The sequence below is a fragment of the Eptatretus burgeri genome, chromosome 7 (genome assembly GCF_056783735.1).
Source record: "Eptatretus burgeri isolate ZD-2024b chromosome 7, Ebu_testis_v1, whole genome shotgun sequence".
Classification (NCBI taxonomy): Eukaryota; Metazoa; Chordata; class Myxini; order Myxiniformes; family Myxinidae; genus Eptatretus; species Eptatretus burgeri.
In genome coordinates this window covers 56,682,594-56,701,687 of record NC_140967.1, presented here as the reverse complement: position 1 = coordinate 56,701,687, position 19,094 = coordinate 56,682,594, and the positions used below count along the sequence as shown (strand labels likewise).

At 42.8% G+C, this 19,094-nt stretch overlaps 1 protein-coding gene across 7 annotated transcripts in view; it reads left to right on the top strand.

Annotated features, from left to right (window-relative positions):
- Positions 1–19,094, top strand: part of SYNE1 (spectrin repeat containing nuclear envelope protein 1) — a 423,352-nt gene that overhangs the window by 308,007 nt on the left and 96,251 nt on the right. For all 7 annotated transcript variants that reach the window (XM_085888569.1, XM_085888567.1, XM_085888566.1 and 4 more), the window contains 6 exons: positions 1,848–2,042; positions 6,756–6,929; positions 7,149–7,280; positions 7,451–7,647; positions 9,949–10,081; positions 11,667–11,849. In XM_085888569.1, the coding sequence (XP_085744695.1) occupies positions 1,848–2,042; positions 6,756–6,929; positions 7,149–7,280; positions 7,451–7,647; positions 9,949–10,081; positions 11,667–11,849 (1,014 nt within the window). The remainder of the gene's footprint in view (positions 1–1,847; positions 2,043–6,755; positions 6,930–7,148; positions 7,281–7,450; positions 7,648–9,948; positions 10,082–11,666; positions 11,850–19,094) is intronic.

Genomic DNA, 19,094 nt, shown 5'->3' with positions numbered 1-19,094 from the left:
CATTTTTATTTTGAAAGAGGTTCTCATGAAAAAAAAATACCGATGTAACTTTCACTACGAGTACAGTATAATAAATAATTTCTCTCAAGCTCCCAGAAAAAGTTTCTCAGGAGATTTGTTTTGCATCTGAGCACACTCACAGTTCAATCCAAGAAGATGTTTAAGACTAAATACAGAAAGTTTGTTATTTTTGAAAGTTGTTTTGTTGTTTTTCGATTTATAAGAGTAACCTAATTCTTGCTTACAAGCCGTTTATGATAATCAAGGTGTAACAAATTAACCAGAAAAATACCTTTGGTTACTATACACTGTGAGTATTCTTCTTCTTCTTTGTATGCAGCACAATGCTGCAAATAGCATCATTGGCTTACGGAATGGCTATGCCGCTGATGCACCACCCTCTGTAAGTTGGGGCAGAAATTTGTAATTTGGTCAGGATTCTGGCGATAGCTCACCTACTCTTCATGAAGGACACCATGGGATCTTTTACATCCACCAACTAATGCTGGCAGATGGGACTCCCAGTTTAACGTCCATCAAAGGGACTGCACACACATTGATGAATCACCCTACCTGCGAGACACCAGGATGACAGTTTGTAGCTGGACCGAGATTCAAAATCAAGTTAGATGGCTCAGAGGCATGTGTGCATACCTCCAGACCATCCTGCAAGGCCACTACATGGATAATCACCAACTTCACCAACTTATATGTGACTCGTAATACAGTTCATGCTACTAAAACAAAGGGAGATGCGATGATAATAATGAGAATGAGGAGATTTATTTGGTTACAGGTCTTGGTTAGAAGACGAGCATCTCCAAAAACGGGAGACTGCTGCTCAAAGCATGAGACTTGACAGGCTTGATAAAGGTTTAATTTATTTAAACACAGATTCTGGTGGAATATTATTTTTCTGCCACCCATACACATGCAAAGTTCTTCAGCAAGGTCTTTCGTTTATATTCCAAGGTCTTCCATCACATTTGCATTCATCCTGGATGATGTTTAAAGGCCTGACACTCACCAAAATGCTTATTATTACACACTACAATGACCTGATTTAAATCATCTTTCGACCAAACTTGGTACAAGTATGGACTATAGAAGAAAAGATGAATTGATTAGATTTTGGGTGTGAAAGTTCAAATGTTATGCACCCTTTAATTGACAATTATTTTGCAGACCATGACCTGAGATATATGCATCTGACGATGTCTCTCTTCTACTTTTCTCTCTTTGCGGCCTCGTGCTCTCTCTCTCTCTCAACTGACCTTTTTGTTTTTCCTCTGACCTTAAATTGAGATCAAAGGTAACTGTGGGTTGATATCTAACATGTTGGAGGCATATCAGTTGAGGCATTCGTATCAAATTTGTTTTTAATTTCATCAAGAAGCACCATTGGGCATCATCATGTGCTGCAGGTCTGTGGTTATTTTGAAGAAATGTAATGTCATCCTTCGTCCAAAACTGCAATTTTTCCATTATCAGATGTTTACAACCTCTACCTTTCTTTTGGTACATGTGTGCACGACTAGATCCATTTCTGCATGAGAGTTATCTGCTGATCAAGTGGTATTAATCATGTACAAAGTTTGGAAACTATGCTGCATTCACCCACAATTATTTTGTATGATTTCATCAAAAATAAGTAAAATCATCATGCAATGTGATAATTATTGATGGTCCTTAAGAATCAGTTCTACAATATTGATACCTTGCACGTGTGTTGGCTTTTTCCTGGTACATCTCTCATCTTGTAGTCGCTATGGTGATGCTTTGATAAACAGCAAAAGGAAAACTAAGAAGTATTGGAGTGGAATTTTCCAATTTTTTTTTTGTGGCAGGCCCTTTTGGAGGAACTGCAGGGTCTTGTGTCTGAACACCGGCCGACGCTGAGCAAGCATCATGTTGCAGAGTCTCGTTATGAACAGGCGCTGAGTGATATGACGGAGCTGCTTTGTGCTGGAGAAGACAAGATGGCTTCCACATGCAGCGTTGACAAGCCCCAAGGATTAGCAGTATGGCTGAAACAGCACAAGGTGAATATTAAGTGATTTACCTTCCTCCTTATAGATTTTTGTTCAGTAGTGATCCTTGCTCTGATGTGGTTTCAGTCAAGGCGATGTACTTGGTTTCATTAACTTCATTGCAGCAACAAGATACCAGCAGCCAGCTGTGAATTTTGTGTAAAATAAATAAATCGTTTGTTTGCTATAACTTTGACATATTTGAACAAAAAATATTCTTTCTTTTTCTTTTTGTATACATAATCGAGGCTCGTGGAAGACTTAGAGCAGATTGAAAGAGAACAAAATGGGGAAACACCAACAGCAGAGTAAAAGTGGGAGTGAGATCAAGGGGAGTGGAGGACACGTGGGGGTGAACAATCTGCACAAAAGCTGAATGAAACACAGCAAGAAGAGGAAGAGGAAAGCGGGGATGAAACAGAAAAGGAACAAACCAACCGACAACTAACAAACAAAAACAGCTGAGGTTGAGGAGGGAAAAATCACAATCACCTGTAAAAGGGGAGTGCTTGGAAACGGGGTCATTTAGTGTCGAGGAGATCATGAGTATGGATGGGGGTAATGAAGTAGTGGTAAATAGCTGTCTTGAAGTCCTAGAGGGAAGAATGGGACTGAACAGACATGGAATTTGGTTCCACAGACTGAACAGACATGGAATTTTGGAATTCGGAACAGACATGGAAAAGAGTACATAGACGAGTGGAGGTGAGCAGTGAGAGTGGATTTTGGGAGTTTAACAAAAAAGAGGGTTACAGGCAGATGGTGTGTGCCCTGCAGAAACCTGGGAGGGACACAGCCAAGGGAGGACAGAGGGTGCAAGACCAAATAGGAGGTCGTAGGATAAAGAGAGGCCACCAACCTGTCTGCAATGCAAAAGTAACAGGCTGAGACTCTCAGATTTGTCATGGGAGATCCCAATGATTTTGAGGGCCTTGCTTTCAATGGCATCAAGAAAGCAAGGTGTGAGGCAGGGGCACTAGCCCAAAGGTGAGAGCAACACTCCACGAAGCTGTGAGTGAAGGCTTCATTGCTTTACCCATGCTAAACTTACCCCTTTAACCCTGCCAAAAAAGCATGGCCTGAAAGTCACATTGCCTCTGCTAAATTTTTTGCACCTCTCTCCCTCCTTTCCCCTCCACCCTCCACAAATTCAGTGGTTCAAGGAGAATGTTGGAGCAAATACAGATACAATGACTGATTAATTATTTTAAGTATTGCATAATACAACCTGTAAATTAAAGGAGTTTAAGAATGCATGCTTTCCTTGGGAGGGGTAAAGTGACTTTCAGGCCACCCTGTACATTGCCAAAAGTTCAGATTTGGCAAGTAAAGACCTTGCACAATGAAGGATGGCCAGTCAGTGGCTGGCTTTTTAAACTATCTTGGAAATATGGTCTGCCTAAGAAAGACCATGACTGATGGTGAAGCTCAAAATTTTGAATGATTTCACCTCTTCAAGTGGTTTATTTAGGAAGTAGATCAGAGGGTTTGCAAGATGGTCCTTTTAGAGAGAGGATGATTGTGTAGGATTTGTCAGGGTTGAAAGGCATATTCCATCTGTTGGACCAGCTCCTGATTCAGAGAGGGGAGAGAGGCTGTTGCCTGCCTGTCTGAAGGATAAGAAATGATATGGCAGAGGATGGAAACATCAGCAAAGAGATAGGTAGGATTTTCCAGGGAATCAGAAAGATCATTGATGAAGATGAGGAACAAGACTGGGCCCAAGACACTGACTTGTGGCATTCCAGCCTTGACAGAGAGTGTAGGAAGTCAGTGATCCATGAGAGGAGATGGTTTCGGATGCCATTTTAGCACAGAGTTTGGAGATCAAGCCGGGTGCCAAGCTGTATCAAATGCTCGAGATATGTCCACAGAGACTGTCCTGATTCCATGTCTGAAATTGAGGGCTTCCTTCCATTGTTGGGAGAGTAACAATAAACGAAGACGATGTTTCACAGATGGAAGGAGGCAATGGTGAATAAAAATTTTAATGTAAATGTGGGTAAGACCAAGTTCATGGTTAGAAAACGAAAGAAAGAAAGAAGAAAACGAAAAGAAGGAAAGTGGAAAATGGTCATGAAAAATTCCAAGTATGTTGGCCTTTAGCGTTTGTCTGTCTGTCTGTCTGTCTATTTGTCACAGTTTTTAGCTCGCCTGTTCGAAGAACAGAGAGCTATAGCGATACCCCGGCATGAGCGTGAGCGTGAGCGTGAGCGTGAAAATGTTAAATTTTTTGTATTACGGAAAAACTCCTCGACGGATTTTGACGAAACTTGGTGGGGGGGAGGGGTTATGTATGGTCCAAGAATCATGCCATTAGATTTTGGACTTGGTCCCCCCCCCCAAAAAAAATAAATTGTTAGAGAATTATAAAAAATATTAATTATTAGACTCGTTTAAAAACGATAAATGTATAAACAGGCAAGCATTGGGTGGCTTTGACACCAACTCTGTTTTTTTTTTGTCACACTATTTGTCACACCATTTTTGGCCACAGTTTTCAAGTAATCGTTCTGAAATTTTTCTTTTTGTCGAGATGACCGGCCAAGGACAGCAACGCTAAATTTGGGTGAAGATCCGAATCCATATCCGGATACGATAATTGTTTAATTTTTAAGTGATTCTTCACCATTGAGAGATGTGGCTAAAAACCATATTGCATGATATCTCAAAAAGTTGTCGACGGATTCTGATTAAACCAGGTAGATATGTTGGGTGTGTGACAAGGACTAATTTATTCGATTTTGTTGAAGAACCGAATCCGAATCCAGATACAATAATTTTTTAAGTGATTCTTCACCATTGAGAGATGGGGCCAAAAACGATATGTAGCACAATATCTCAAAAGGTTTGGATGGATTCTGACGAAACTTGGTGGACAGGTTTCGTGTGTGACAAGGATGAATCGATTCAATTCCGGTGAAGATCCGAATCCGGATTCAGATACGATATTTATTTAATTTTTTAACTGATTCTTCACTATTGAGAAATGGGGCTAAAAAAGATATTGCATGATATCTCAATAAGTTGTCGACGGATTCGGATGAAACTTGGTAAACATGTTGGGTGTGTGACAAGGCTTCGTTGTTTCGATTTTGTTGAAGATCCAAATCCGGGTGTATGACAAGGATTCGTTGATTCGATTTTGTTGAAGATCCAAATCCGTATCCGGATCTGAGAATTTTTTCAGTGATTCTTCGCCATTGAGAGATGGGCCAAAAACGATATACAGCACAATATCTCAAAAGGTTAGGGATGGATTCTGACGAAACTTGGTGGACAGGTTGGACATGCGACAAGGACGAATTGATTCAATTTTGGTGAAGATCTAAATCCGGATGCAGGGAATTTTTAAGGTGATTATGTGATTCACCATTGACATGGCCAAAAATGAAATATATCATGATATTTCGAAAAGTTATGGACAGATTCGGATGAAATTTGTAGACAGGTCAGGTGTATACCAAATACGAATTGATTAGATTGTGTGCGGATCTGGATATGAGAACTTTTTAAGTGATTGTTCACCATTGAGAGATGGAACCAAAAACTATGTATAGGATGATAACTTAAAAAGTTGTGGATGTATTATGACAAAACTTGGTGGATGAGTGGGTATGTGACAAGAATAAGCCGATTAGATTTGGGTGAGGTTCGGATGCAGATCCGGCCATCAGTGGGATACAAAATGTAAACTGTTCAGCTTGGCGGAGGTATGCGCTCTACCTTGTGCTGTTCCGTTTCGCCAAGTGTCACTCTGTGAGTGATTCTTCATTCATTCTGTCTGTCTGTTTGTCTGTCTTAGTCAATCTCCACCAGGTCACATTTTTACTCCAATCTTCACGAAACTTCATCACCTGGTAGAGGTAGTGATAAGTTTAGCTTGGCTGAGATTTGTGCTCGACCAAGTGCCATTCTAGTTATTTTATGAGACAGGTTGGATGTCATTGTTGGAGGGTTTGGGGGGGGGAGAAGGAGGGGCACAGAAATGGCTATGAGGAGTCAGATAAAAGTAGCTTGGAATAAATGGAAAGAGTTTGTAGGTATTCTAACAAACAAGTATGTGTCAAGGGCAGTAAGGGCATGAGTGTATTTCACCTGTGTAAGGCCAGCCCTATTGTATGGTAGTGAAACTTGGGCCTTGAGGATCGATGATGAAAGAAGACTAGAAAGAGCAGAGATGAAGAAGTTTTGATGGATGTATGGCATTACATTATAAATGGCAGAGTCAAAATAATAGATATATGCTAAAAATTTGCAGTGTTCAGGTCAATTGAGAAAGAGAAGGTTGAGATGGCTTTGTCATACAGCGAGAAGTATAGAAAATTAATCTATTGAGGAGAGAGAAAGTTTTGAGGCAAATGGAAAAAGACCAAGGAGCAGGCCAATGAAAACATTGCAGGAATGTGTAAACAATTACCTGAAAAGATTAGATCTGAGAAAAGATTCAACTGAAAGAACCAAGTGGAGAAAGGCCATCAATCTTCCAACCCCCTCAATCGGGTGAAAAGTTTTTCAATAAATCTGACAATGATGATGGTTTGTCCATTGGTGGCTCGTATTATATCTGTAAACAAAGGTTATGACTTTGGCCTATTGCTACATATTTCAACTGACACATTAATATCTTGCTGGAAACCAAGAGTGCCAAATGAAATTTGAATCTGACATTTGCTGGTGAAAAATTGAAAAAATCTATCTTATTTGATTTTGCTTCTTTCACAGGAGTTCTTCCATGGATTGGGGCACTTGATGTTAATGGTGGATAAGCTTGCTGATCGTTCATCTTCAAGCTGCCAACAGCGCCTGGATCCTCGACGAGCTCAACTAATGGGACAAGCATCCAGTTTGCTTGCACAGTCGCAGAAGCAAGGCAGGGAGCAACAGCAAGTTTTGCAGGTACAGTAGTTGTATTATGGAAAACAACATAGCTTCTAATGAGGAACAAATGGAAAATTTGGCCTTATGATTGTACATTCACTAAACATTGATATGTTTATATATGAGGAAGAAATTAGCACCAAAGATTAACTATTTTGTATGTGCTGCAGTAAGTAAAGTTTGCAAAGGTTGACAGATATATGCTTTCCTGTTTCATGTGGCACTCATTTCTTACAGGCCTGGGAAGACATTGAGGAGGAATACAAAACTCTGAGCCAGATTCTTACAGGCATGGAGGCTTTGGTTCCAAGTGATAGGGTGCAAGAAGAAACAGAACAGGAGATTATGGATCACATCAACATTTACCAGGTGTAATGTCAGGATAACACTGATGTGTTGTCTTATTGCATTACATTCACCCTGAAAATGTGGTTACAGTGTCATGCTGTGATCATTTCAAGAGGTATTGTTTATCTTGTGGTCAGTTTGAGTTCTTAAACCTCACTCTATTGCCTCCTTTTTTAATCCTAAAACCACAGAATCTGAAGTCCAGCCTGGAACTGAGTCAGCCAAGGTTGCAGCATTTGCTTGAGTCAGGACGAAAGCTTCAGGACATGACTAAACATCATCTGCCAGATTCTCATCTGGTGGATCTGGGTGAGCGCTGGCTTGCCTGCTCAGCCTTAGTCACAACAGAGCTTCAGTGTCTGCAAAACATGCTCCATCACTGGGTCAGGTGAGAAGAGGTTGTACTTATGTTGATCCAGCCCCATATGCAGTGTGGTATTTCATCTCTGTCGTATCTCATGGAGAAGCATGTGCAAACAGTCAATACTGTCAGAATATCTTATCCAACTGATCTTGTTGAAAAATTTTAATTCCACACTTTTATCAAAACTTTAACGACAGTAATTGTTTTTGTGTTGTTTGATAATAAAAATAATGGTGTCAGGTAAGTTGCTTATGAGGCAGATGTTTTGTACTACATGACCATTGTTAACCCTTTTTCTCAAAGAATGCTTGCATTAAACACCTCCATGTTATCAATGCAAAAATGGCAGAATTTTTGATCACACTGTCTTTTCTTCCTCCATTTCCGTCCAATCTCCTCTTTTCTTCTCTCCTTTCTGAAGTTTTCTTTCTGATGGGGGTGGGGTGTGTGAGCGTGATAGTACCGCACCATCATGCCTGTTGTGGGATGGGATGCAAGTTGCATCGCTTTCCTGCAGAAAGTGAAAGTGTCGAAAATTCAGAGCTTAATGGCTTATCATTTTGGGGTGTTGATTCAGGCCATATGTCGGTATTGAATCAACATGGCAGCATATAAAATGCTATTTTATTGACTTGTCATTGACTATCTATCAAAGTTCGAGTTTAAGTTCAATTCGCTAAGTGACTCGTAACAGGAAACACCATGTCAGGAAAGGGAACATAATATGAATACACAAATTTGCATACATGCACTCTTCTTTTTATAATATTACAAGTCGGTTTATCATTAAGGTCTATCCTCAAAGTAGTCAATACTCGTGAGGGGGTTGGGGGGGGGTGTAAGAAAAGATGAGAAAAATGTATTGGGCACGAATTGGATGTTCAAAGCATGATTTTAAAATTACGTTATCACAGGTAAACATAGGCCCTATGTAGCATGATCAGAGGATCTGATCAAATTTTAAACATACATCGAGGCAGGTGCTTACCGTTCGCTTAGTCTTTCCAAGTTCCAGCTGTCTCTGATGCTTCCTGGCAAACGGATCCACCATCCTTTCCTCATCAATGCCAAAATTGTAGTGAATGTGCGTTCGGGCCAACGTAGACAACCTATCTTGGGCATGCTTCCCCTGAGGTAGGTGGACTGCCTGCTCTGTTAATAGGTCTCGATTCGCTGGGCCTGGCCATCAATTCAATCAGTATTATGGTGTCATCACCAAGATCCTTATTCACACCTTGTGTCTAGTACATAGGGCTTTGCTCTCGACTAGCCACAACTTACGGGTTTAGCCCACAAATCGAGCGCCGAACCCATACACCGGTGAGCAGGACCGAAAAACCCGCAAATCCAAAATACGACTGAACAAAAGAAAAAACATGCGTACAAATCACAAGCTAAACACCATACTTTATTTAAAAAGAAAATTAATTTAATCAACAAAAATTAATTGACTCACTGTTTGGCCAGTTTCTTTCCCATGCGCAACGACATTTCCTTCCTCCTGCGTCATGCGTGATTCATTGCATACATGTACTCATGAACAACCTTGTACTTTAAACTAGTATCATCAGATATCATGCATGCCCACATCATAAAAACGTGAATGGGTTTGGCTTTTACTATTAACGGCGCATTAACACAAGCATGCAGTGAAACACAGTAACCAAGGAGACACTGCCAAGTTATAACAAGATGACGTAGATTGTGCAGGTTACAAGTCAGTTGTGATTAGGAAGGCCTATGTTGGTTTTTTTTTCTTTGTTGTTGTTTTCTTGTGAATTCACCTGACTAAAAATAATGCTTCAAAAAAAATGTCGACCTTTGTGATTTTTTTTTAGCCGCGTCGCGTTGCGAACACTGGCTCGAAGAGAGCTCCGCGTTGTTCTTCTACTTGTTGTTTTTCTTCTTCTTCTGGTGAAGACAAAACCTTTATGACGTGGCTCTTGGACACATTTGTCCTTGTTTTACCGAGGCGTGGGGGGGGGGATGAGGGGGGAGTTGTGTGTACACACCCAATGTGCACCCGTCGCAACCCCCCCCCCCCACCCGGTTATGGGCCTGCTCCTCCATCCTTCCTTTTATCACTACTCCATTTAATACATTTCCTTCCAAGCACTACTGATGGAAAACATTAACCTGCAAGTTAATGCCATCTCCCAATAAGTTACTTCATCAAAAGTGATTTTTATATCTATCATTACTCTTCATTTGACTTTTGCCAACTTTGCTCGAATGCTTGAATCTGCACTGTGCAAGAGAGAGCAATCCTTGGAAATATACATCCATTGAGGAGTGATATCCCGCTCCATGTCTGTGCTTGCTCAGTTTCCAACAGGAATCAGCAGAGCTAGAACACTGGCTCAACGAGGCTCAGACCCACGTAACGTTCTGGCAGGAAGAGATTGTGAATGTCTCTTTGAACCCACAGGTCCTCCGGACATACCTCAATGAGGTGCTGGTAAGTCTTTAGCTGCATTTATGACAATTTTCCTCAGAACTGGTGTGATTTTTTTTTTTGAGTGAAAGAATTTGCTCTCTTTTGTTTTTATTTTAATTCTGCTGTTTGGGCTCAAGTGGGAATTCTCCATATCACCTTAGGATAGTTAACAAAACTCTATTGTAACGGTATAAATTCTCAACTACATGGACCATTTCAAAGGTTTTGTGGATCACCTTGCTCATGATAAACTGCCCGCACATTTTCAAATGTCATCAAGTGAGTAGTAATTCCAACCTTTCTCACTTGTTGGCAGCAATGTACAGGTGTTGCTTCCAGTTACAGCTATGCAATGACCAAAACACAATGTAAGTGAGTTTTTCATGTACAAACGTATTGTGATTATAATACTTCATGTTCTCGATGAGAGATTCACACTTTCATGATGGAGACTTTGGGAGACCTCAGCCATTCTTATTCTCCTATACTGTTGCCATTTGATTATTTATGATATCTGAAGATGTAAGGATATAGAATATAGATGCAAGACTGGATGAGAGCAGTGAAGTCAAGCAGGTGCCCTCTGCATTCTCTGAGCAATGATGATAATACCATACTGCAGCTATCTTTCACTTGCCACACTGCGGACGAAAGTGTATTAAACTCATTGTGGATATTTAGAATAGTGGACGGTACTACTTTAACATCTGCCAGTATTGATCTTTGTTAAGGTTGCATTGTCATGTTCAATATAGTTGTATGCCAAGCTTTTGAAAGGACCCTTGTATACAATGAACTTATACAATTATGAAAACTTCTCTTCGAGAAGGTCTGTCATCATTACTTCTTCAAAATAATAATGATGGCGCAGTTTTCATGAGAGAGTTAATTCAGTGTTGGTACGAAGCCAGACCCAGCAATCTCAATCCATGCATTGCTCTCTTGGCATCGTTTTATATATGAAACACCTTGTCTATGATATATTTGCCATCTTGCTGAATTTTATAGAGAAAAATAGATAATAAAAGTATCAATTTGATTCAAATATGTATGTGTATATATATATATATATATATATATATATATATATATATATATATATATATATATATATATACATATATTTGTATTCTCATTGTGACAGTTTTATTTAGTGATTTAAAAGTTATTAACACATTGCAACTTGTGCTGAAACTAAATAAAGAGCACCAAGGATTGTGCTGAGATTGTCGCTGAGTCTGAGTCCAGCTGCCTCATTAACAACCGCCAGATGTTACCTCATAATCAACCGCCAGATGTTGCCTCGTAATCAACCGCCAGAGGCTGCCTCATTAATTATCGATGGATGTTACCCCAAGCATACTTTTATCGCTTATTTTGAGAAATGTATGAAGGAATTGTGTGCAAGAGTGCTTGCTGTACCGTACCAACTTATTTTCAGGTATCATTTACGTGTACTTTTTTTCATAATATATTTGAAGTTTTATATGCAGATATAATTTGCATTTTTTTTTTACCAAGTACAGTCAATTGAATTATATCAGGCCTTATAAAGCTGGTTGTTGAAAGTAAAAATGCAAACAAATTGAAAATTGGTTCTTTCCAGGAGTTTTCCATGGATATGGAGGAGAAGAGCACTCTGAAGACATCTGTTCAGAGGTCCGGTGGCCAGCTACTTCAGCTGACGAAGACAAACATGGTGTGGCTGCAGGAACGGCTTGGGGATCTTGATGGCTGTTGGATCAAACTTCTTGCCATTGTTCCAAAGCTTAAGGAAAAGCTATACCAGGTGACTCAAAATTACCTTTATTTTTCTGTTCAAATTTTGTTTTGAGTGACCCCTGCCCCCACTCCTCCCACTCCCCTTTTACTTTCTGAAAGCTCCTTACCTCCCCTTCGAGGTTGTTATGTTTTGAAATATCTATCTTTTTTTATTCCCATGTCTCACCCAAACATTTTTCCCTTTTTAATCTCCCCCAACCCCCACCCGATGTCCCCTACCCTCCCATTTTCTCCACTATCATCCTCCCTCCTTTATTTTAAGTTGTTTTTTACCCACAATTTACTGAACCGTTTCTTCCCCAATATAGAATACACATAAAGAAACTCTTGTATAGTTATCTCCGTAGTATATTGTGTTGCTAATTTTCCCCACCCTCCCTGTGTTTAGTGGAAAAGGAAAATGTGTTGTGTTTGTAGTCGAATGAAATCCCATTTTGATTCTTTTCTTCTCTGTCTATCTCTGTCTCTGTCGCTGTCTCTTTCTCTGTCTATGTCTCATCAACATCAACATCATAACACTCAACATCATAAATACAATTATGATGTTGAGTTTCCACCCAAACACAGCCTGGTGTTGGCGCAGTGATTAGGGCAGCGGCTTGGGATCCAAGAGATCCTGAGTTCAAGCCCCGTTGGGCCACTAAATTAATACACCAGGGGGTTGACTCAGCCTATCATCCTTCCGAGGTCGGTGAAATGAGTACCAGTATACTGGGCCGGTGTATACCCCGGTTAAAATAGGTGTACCTTATCCCTGTGTCGTAAGAGGCGACCAGGGTTGCGTCAGGAAGGGCATCCAGTGTAAAACATGTGCCAAGTCACTATGCGGATCATACGGATGATCCGCTGTGGCGACCCCTCACGGGAGCAGCCGAAAGAAGAAGAAGAAGAAGAAGATGTTGAGTTTCCAGATGTTGAGTTGAGATGTTGAGTTGAGTTACAAAGCTGGTCTCTCTCTCTCTCTCTCTCTCTCTCTCTCTCTCTCTCTCTCTGTCTCTGTCTCTGTCTCTGTCTCTGTCTCTGTCTCTGTCTCTGCCTCTGCCTCTGCCTCTGTCTCTGTCTCTGTCTCTGTCTCTGTCTCTGTCTCTCTCTCTCTCTCTCTCTCTCTCTCTCTCTCTCTCTCTCTCTCTCTCTCTCTCTCTCTCTCTCTCTCTCTCTCTCTGTCTGTCTCCCCCTCTCTTCCTCTCTCTCTCTCTCTCTCTCTCTCTCTCTCTCTCTCTCTCTCTCTCTCTCTCTCTCTCTCTCTCTCTCTCTGTCTGTCTCTCTCTCTCTCTCTCTCTCTCTCTCTCTCTCTCTCTCTCTCTCTCTCTCTGTCTCTCTGTCTCTCTCTCTGTCTCTCTCTGTCTCTGTCTCTGTCTCTGTCTCTGTCTCTGTCTCTCTCTCTCTCTCTCTCTCTCTCTCTCTCTCTCTCTCTCTCTCTCTCTCTCTCTCTCTCTCTCTCTCTCTCTCTCTCTCTCTCTCTCTCTCTCTCTCTCTCTCTCTCTCTCTCTCTCTCTCTCTCTCTCTCTCTCCCTCTCCCCACCTCTCTCCCCCCTCTCTCCCCCCTCTCTCCCTCTACCCCTCTACCCCTCTACCTCTCTCTACAGTGCTTCCACACATGCTTTACAACACACTTTGCATAAACAACATGCTTTGCAATGTGAACATCAAGCCACTTTTCATGCAATAATTGATTGAACATCGTGCTTCAGACAGCACAGAAAGGGCTGAATCGAGGCAAGAAAGGGCAACAAAAGAGCGCTTCGCGGGACCTAGGAAAAAACGCTCTGCGGCACAGCACATCACAGACCAAAGGAGACTGCATAGAAAGCAATGGCGACCTCGATGCACGATGTGACGTTTCGTCACCGGCCACACCACCAAGCTCCTTGCATCCAATGGCATAGGCCAGCTCATCGAGTGGCCCATTGGGAAAAGAGACAGATCATATGGTATCTGGCCACAATGGAGAGCAAATTGTGGCTATCAAAGCCTGGACCAGAGTCCAGAATGCGACATCTGGGAATGGTGAGGTCGAGCAAGCTGGTGTCAAGAGACAGAGGACTGTCATTGTTTTCTGTCATTCAGACTGTCATTCAGAGACATTGTCATTGTCTCACTGGTAGACAAGTGAGAGTGAGCTGGTGGACAAGCAAGTGAGGGAGTTCCAGTGCCAGGCAGATCAGCGGAGAGTTCTGCAGCATCTCATCCATATACTCTAATTTACTATTACTATCCTTATTTTACCTTAATTTACCTTGTCCCCTTCTGACACATGAGCATCAACACAAGGCGCCAACTGGCATTTTCAGGGCTTACTGATTATTCCAACTCACGCTATTTAATCTAAGGCCACATGCATTCACCTTTGCATCTCTCAGGACACTTTGCAACACACCTTCTCCCCTTTTTTTTTTTTTTTTTTTTTGTATACCTTGGTCGAGGCTCGTATGAGAGCTAACACACAACTCACAGCAAGGAGGCACGAGACAAGAGGGGCGGGAGTGGAAGGGACAAAACAGTGGGGAACAGACACATTAGGTGAACTGTGGAAGGGAGAGGGATGGGGATGGGACAGGGAACATGGCGAAGAGAAGATGGACATTTCAGGGACTTTCAGGAAGGAAAGCAGGAGAAATGAAGGAAGTGGGCTTGGGTGGATTATCGGGGGTAGAAAAGATCGAGGATTTGGATGGGGGAAGATAAGAGGTGGTGGTGAACAGCTGTTTTGAAAGCCTGCAGGGAAGAATGGGAAAGAATAGAGTGAGGAAGTTTATTCCAAAGGCGGGAAAAAGAGGAATGAAAGAGTGAAGATGAGCAGTGATTCGTGATTTTGGTAGTTTTACCAGAAGGGGGTTGTTGGCGGACCTTGAGCGCCCTGTGGAAATGTGGTGGGGACAAATCGCAGAGAGAGCAGGGGGGGCAAGGCTGGAGAGGAGTCGGTAGAAGACAGAAAGACCACCGACCAACCTGCGGTGATTGAGTGAGAGGCCCAAAGACTCAGCTTCATTGCGGGAGATGCCGATGATCTTAAATGTCCTGGTTTCGACAGCGTGAAGCCGAGAAAGGTGGGAGGCAGGAGCACCAGCCCAGAGGAGAGAGCGGTACTCCATCAGGCTACGGACAAAAGCTTTGTAAGTGGTCAGGAGCTCAAGAGGGCCCAGGAAGGACTTAGCACGACGGAGGATTCCCAGTCGGCGACTGACTTTTGAGGCGAGGTTGGAAATGTGACTTTCCCAGGAAAGGTCATGGCAGATAGTGAGACCCAGAAGCTTGAAGGAAAAGACTTCTTCCAGAGGATTGTTGAGAAAGTGGATGGGGGGGTTTTGTAAACGGTCCTTTCGAAGAGACATAGTGAGAGTGTGAGATTTGTCTGGATTGAAAGACATGTTCCACGTGTTGGACCAGTTTGTGATTTTATCCAGATCTGCAGTGAGTGAAGAAGCTGCTGCTTGCCGGTCTGAGGGATGACAGATGGTACGGCAGAGGGTGGAGTCGTCGGCAAAGAGAAATAGAGGATTTTCCAGAGAGTCCGAGAGATCATTGATGAAAACCAGAAAAAGAACAGGGCCCAGAACGCTACCTTGAGGAACTCCAGCCTGCACAGGAAGAGGGGATGAAAGAACTCCATTTAGGGCCACACGTTGACTGCGACAGGAGAGGAAGTCTGCGAGCCATGAGTGGAGATGGCCTTGAATACCATGGGAAGAGAGTTTGGTGAGTAGGGCAGGGTGCCAGACTGTGTCAAAAGCACGTGATATGTCCAGGGATACGGCTCGGATTTCCTGTCTGGCATTGAGGACCTCCATCCATTGATGGGAGAGCAGAAGCAGCATATCCAGGGTAGAGTGACCTGGTCTGAAACCAAATTGATGATTGGAAATGAAGCCATTGGAGAAGAGGAAAGATTTCATGTCTGAAGCGATGATGGATTCCATCACCTTGCTGATGATTGGGAGAAGGCTGATTGGTCTGTAGTTACAGGGATCTGTTTTTGCACCTTTTTTATGCAGGGCAGTGATGTTAGCAGATTTCCAAGCAGATGGCAGATGACCTTGGGCAAATGAGAGGGTGAATAGAACAGAGAGAGGGTGATCAAGAGCAGAAGAGCAGGCTTTGAGGAAACGTGGGCTGATGCCGTCTGGACCGGTTGCAGAATCTGACTCGAGGTTTGAAAGCAAGCTCTCCACCTTGTCAGGAGAAAAGGATACAGAGTCCAGGGACAGTTGGGTGCGACTGGGTAAAGTGGGTAGAGATAGTGATGGGTTTAGGACACAAGATTTAGCTGCAAACACCGAGTTTAGACATTCAGCTTTATCACGTGTGGAATCAGCAGTGCTGCCATTTGAGGTAAGGGAGGGGATGGAGGGGGAACATACACCAGAAACAGATTTGATTAAACGCCACCAGGATTTTGAGGAGGGAGAGAGGTTTGAGAGTTCAGACTTGAGATGAGAAAGATGTTGTTTTCTGGCTCTCCTGAGGGTAGATACACACTTGTTCCGATCTTTGTGGAAAGAACTGAGATTGCCCTCAGTTGGGTTTGCTTTCCATGAGGCAAAGGCAAGTTGTTTCAGGACAACTGCCTCGCCACAAGCTTCAGTAAACCAAGGGCGGGAGGAAGGGTAAGACAACTGAACACGAGAGGGGATAAATCTGTGCATGAGGGAGAGCAAGTTTCTTTGAAAGAATTCCCAGGATGAGTTGATGTTTGAGAAAGTAGTGATAGGAGACCAGTCTGTAAGTTTGATGGCTGCTCGGAGACCCTGCCAGTCGGCTTGAGTGAAATGCCAGACTCGACGGCGGTGAGGTGGTTCTCTGATAACAGCCAGAGAGATGTCCACTTTGACAAGGACGTGGTCAGAAGAACCAATTGGAGCGAAGGAAGAGCAGCAGATATTGTCAGGGAAATTTGTCAAAATCAGATCCAGAAGAGATGGAGTACCATTGGTTGAGATCCGGGTCGGGAAGTTGACCGATTGAGTCAGTCCCAATGAGTCGCAGAAAGCTTTTGCTGAGGTTCCATGGCAGGTGAGAGAGGTACCCACACCTAGCCAACTGGCGTGATGACAATTGAAGTCACCACATAAGAGGAAGAGAGAGTTTGGATGAGAAGATAGAAGATGGTCCATGTTTTCGGATAGTGAGGTGTAGATGGAGTCATCACTGTTCAGTGGACGGTACAGTACACATATAAACATGAGGTGGGAGTGGAGGGGAAGCCGAAGCCAGAGGTATTCCTGGGGGTGTGGGGGAGTGAGAGCAGTGCATGGAGAGTGAGGAATAGAGTCTTTGATGAAGAGAGCAACACCTCCACCAGGACGAGGCTCAGGTCTGTCATACCGTAAGAGGGAGTAACCAGGGAGAGATACTTGGGAGTCAGACATGTCTTGGGAGAGGAAAGTTTCTGTTAGGCAGATAATGTCTGGTTTGTCAGTGGCAACCTGTATGGAAAGATCTGAAAGGTTTGAGCGAAGGCCCCGGATATTTGAGGTCCACACTTTTAATGAAGAGGAAGGGGAGGAGGCTTTGGGTGCAGGAGGTGGAGGGGGAGGGGGAGGTAGGACAAGGGACGAGGGGGGCAGGTAAGGAGGGTTGCTGAAGGAGTGTGGGGTATTGCAGAATAGCGAGGGGAGGGGGCCGAATGAGGAGGAGAAAAGGCTCTGTGGTGCTGGGGGAGAGGGGGGACAAGAGACAAGGAAGAAGGCAGTTGAGGATTTGAGGAGGTGGAGTGAAGAGTTGGAGGTGAGAGGGCAGTGGAGGGAGGCAGCTTGGTGGATGAGAGCGGGGGAAACTTTGAGAAGGAAGAGTGAGGGGGATGAAAGGTGGGAGAAAGGTGAGGGGGGAATTTTTGAGAGAGATGAGAGGGAGGCTTGGAGGGAGAAGAGTGGGATGGTTGCTTTGAGAGTGAGAGTGAGGGGTGAGGGGGGTGAGTTGGCACTGAAGTTGGAAAAAAAGAATGGTTGATGGAAAGTGAGCATCCATGGCAAACTGTGGTTTTTAAAAGTTTTAGGTCATAGATGCGATTTAACACAATTCTTGATGGATGCAATGAAGGCGAATTCAGAGCATGGAGAGAAGAAGCACTGTAATAGTTGGATTTTTTAGGCAAGGAATGAAGGAGAGGTCGAAATGAGAGCAGTCTGTTAAAATAGCAGAAGAGTAGTGCATTGTGAAACAGTAAAGAGTACCACATGTGTGAGAGAGGAAGATGAAGCATTATAAGATCGTTTTTGTTGTTAAAAATCCCCCCTCCCCCCCCCTTTACTCTTACCCACATAAGCCCTTCGGCTTCTTCTCTCCTCCTTCTGTCCTCTTTCTCCTCTAGTTTCCCGGAATGACTGTGGCACCCATTTCTATTTGTGACAAGTGACTGATTAAGAGCAGCTTCTGTGCATAGTACTATATAAGGATTTCTCGATTGTGACACTGCCTCTACATAAGTGCTCTTTGCTAATTATTACAAACCTTTTTCCAAACTGTCCGGTTGTCAGCTGCGATTGGTTAAGCATAGTGTGTGCAGTAACAGGGAGTTCGTTCCCGCCATTCTGACATGGGTAGCCATTGGTCGGTATGTCCACCTATGGTAACGCTCGACATATTTGATCAATGTAACACGTTGGGAAGCACAGTCCTTTGCAGGTGTGATTAATTTGCCAAGAAGATAAAATGGGATTGGACGCTGGACCCTACATCATTAAGCATCTCAGACGACGTCTGTGGTTGTTTAACAACCCGTTCCACAGCGGAATTATCGGTGTCAGAATCATTGGCCAGGAAGTAGATCCAAGAACTCCTCTCGCATTTCCTACCGGAAGCTAATCTGAAACAATATCTCGGACCCTTTCAGCTGAAAGTTTTACAAAAACTGGGGGATTTCACAAACCAAAATCATTACATGACTTGTAGAGTTTTAAAATGGAAGCAAAATGGTTTTTCTTTTTCTTTCACATTTCCTTTTGAATAATTTCTATTTTATCTTTCAGGCAACTGCATGGCAAACATTCTTGCGATGCTTTATTTTAAGTTGTTGTTGTTCAAAGGTACAATTCAATATGCTGTCAATCACAATCCACTGCAGATATCTTTTTATATCTTGTTTGATGATCATGAAGTGTTTCTCAAACTTTATTATCATTATTGTAAAATATAACATAGATAAAGTTCAGCTTCATTAGATAAGTAGGGGAAGGGAATTGTTTTTTTGTGTCGTTCATTTGCTATTTTTACAATAAGGTTAACCACTGTTCCCGTCAACTCAGGATTGCTCACA